A 1,653-nucleotide genomic window follows, 5' to 3' on the forward strand; every position below is an offset into this window, starting at 1 on the left:
CCTCTTTGATCGTGAGGCAAGTTACCTACTGAATAAGACTTGTGCCCAGCTGTTTGAACAACATCTTAAGGATGTTGATGTAAGTCACTCGAATGATATATTCTTTTTATGCGCTAATTTTATTGTTAAAGAGTTCTCTTATCCTTCGGTTTCTATCGATTCATTTTTTATGTTGTGTCTGTTTTATATTGTTCGTAGGTTGTGTTTGGCACACAGTCTCCTTCTATATTCCAAGAAATGTTTGGAAAAACCATGCTGTTCAAGGTTCTTAGTAGGCCTGTTGGGATGGAGAAATTCAAAGGGACTTATCCAGTGAGGCGTGTTTGTAATGATGCTGCAATACTTGGAATGTTTGAGCTCTCTGGTTCAGATTTGAGTCCTGAAAAGGTATAAAATGAAATTCACACCTATTGTTTCATTTTAATAAATTCTTTCTTAAATTTTTTATTTTTTGGTTGTTCCACCTTTATTCATGTCTTATATCGGATGTGCTTTGTATTATCCAAGGCTGGGTTTGTAGCAAAAGGAGAGGGATCATTTGAGGAACCCTCTATGGTTACCAAATCACCGAATTTGGGATTGACTCCTTCCAGCTGCTCTGAGCTCTTTGCTGGTTCGCCTCAATGTACCCAAAAGGAATCAAGTGTTGTTGACTTGGGAGCTGATGAAGATGCTAAGGTTCCATGCTTCCTGTTTCTTCTATTATTTTTTCTGTATTACTTTTCACCCTTTTTTGAGTTGTGTTTAAATTGAACCTAATATGTTGTGTCATTTAATAGTGTCCTCTCCTCAAGAGAAAGTCTGCTGATGCTGTGGTGGATAAGTTAAATGAAGTGGATAGTTCTAAAAATTCATGTGATGAAGTTGAAGAAAGTGAAGAAGTGAATAGTGTTGCCAAATTTTTTTTTGACAAGGTGCTTAATTTTCTGATCAAGTTCCTTTGACTAGAACTCATTAATTATCCCTCTAATTAGATTTATATTTTCATGGAATTGTTTACACTAGGAGTATATGGTTGCCATTAATCAAGACTCTATTGATGCTGAGAAAGATGTGAAGCCTTCATTGAAGAGGTTGAGAAGATCTTTAAGGCTGCAATTTGATGAAGCTGATGAGCCTCGTGGCTTGGGGAACGATAGCTCATCTGAACATGGGGTTAATTGAGGTGGCTGCCCATGGCAGTTAACTAGAGTTACTGATTAGGACTTATCTAGGGCATTAGGTATTTTAGTTGTGTCCAAGTAATAGCATTTGATGCATTGGATTGTAGTGTATGAGAATATTTATGTGTTTTCATGTTTTGTATAAGTTGTTTGGATTGTTTTTTGGGCATCTTTCTCATGTAATAGATTAAGTGCTAGGATGTGGACACAATATCATTAGCCACTACGCAAATTAGCTATTTAGCCCTTTATGTTTGTACTTATTTCTTTGAAATTTAATAAAATGCAGTAGCTCTTTTATGATATAAAAATCTCTCCTTCCACAATTTAGTTTATTCCTTAACTTATGTGGTTTTGCCAAGTGAATGCTTTATGGTATTTAGATGACTGAATATTCATGTGTTGTTGAATTGATTTGTACTTTCTTGATATATCTATATTGAACAGATTGGAAATGATCTTTTGGCCATTTCTTTTGTTTGGTGGATTT

General features: G+C 35.3%; 1 protein-coding gene across 1 annotated transcript; it reads left to right on the forward strand.

The window, feature by feature from the left end:
• Positions 1–455: 455 nt before the first annotated feature.
• LOC107465677 (uncharacterized) lies at positions 456–1,164 on the forward strand. The gene is made up of 3 exons (XM_052254323.1): positions 456–678; positions 780–914; positions 1,006–1,164. Exons 1-3 carry the CDS (start codon positions 487–489, stop codon positions 1,162–1,164), a joined length of 486 nt encoding a protein of 161 aa, XP_052110283.1. The 5' UTR covers positions 456–486.
• Positions 1,165–1,653: the final 489 nt, after the last annotated feature.

Source organism: Arachis duranensis, chromosome 9, assembly GCF_000817695.3.
Source record: "Arachis duranensis cultivar V14167 chromosome 9, aradu.V14167.gnm2.J7QH, whole genome shotgun sequence".
Lineage (NCBI taxonomy): Eukaryota > Viridiplantae > Streptophyta > Magnoliopsida > Fabales > Fabaceae > Arachis > Arachis duranensis.

Coding starts and splice junctions, on each gene's coding strand:
- LOC107465677 (XM_052254323.1), top strand. CDS start 487: ATGTGCTTTGTATTATCCAAGGCTGGGTTTGTAGCAAAAGGAGAGGGA. Junction 679..779: donor GAGCTGATGAAGATGCTAAG/GTTCCATGCTTC, acceptor GTCATTTAATAG/TGTCCTCTCCTCAAGAGAAA. Junction 915..1,005: donor CCAAATTTTTTTTTGACAAG/GTGCTTAATTTT, acceptor TGTTTACACTAG/GAGTATATGGTTGCCATTAA.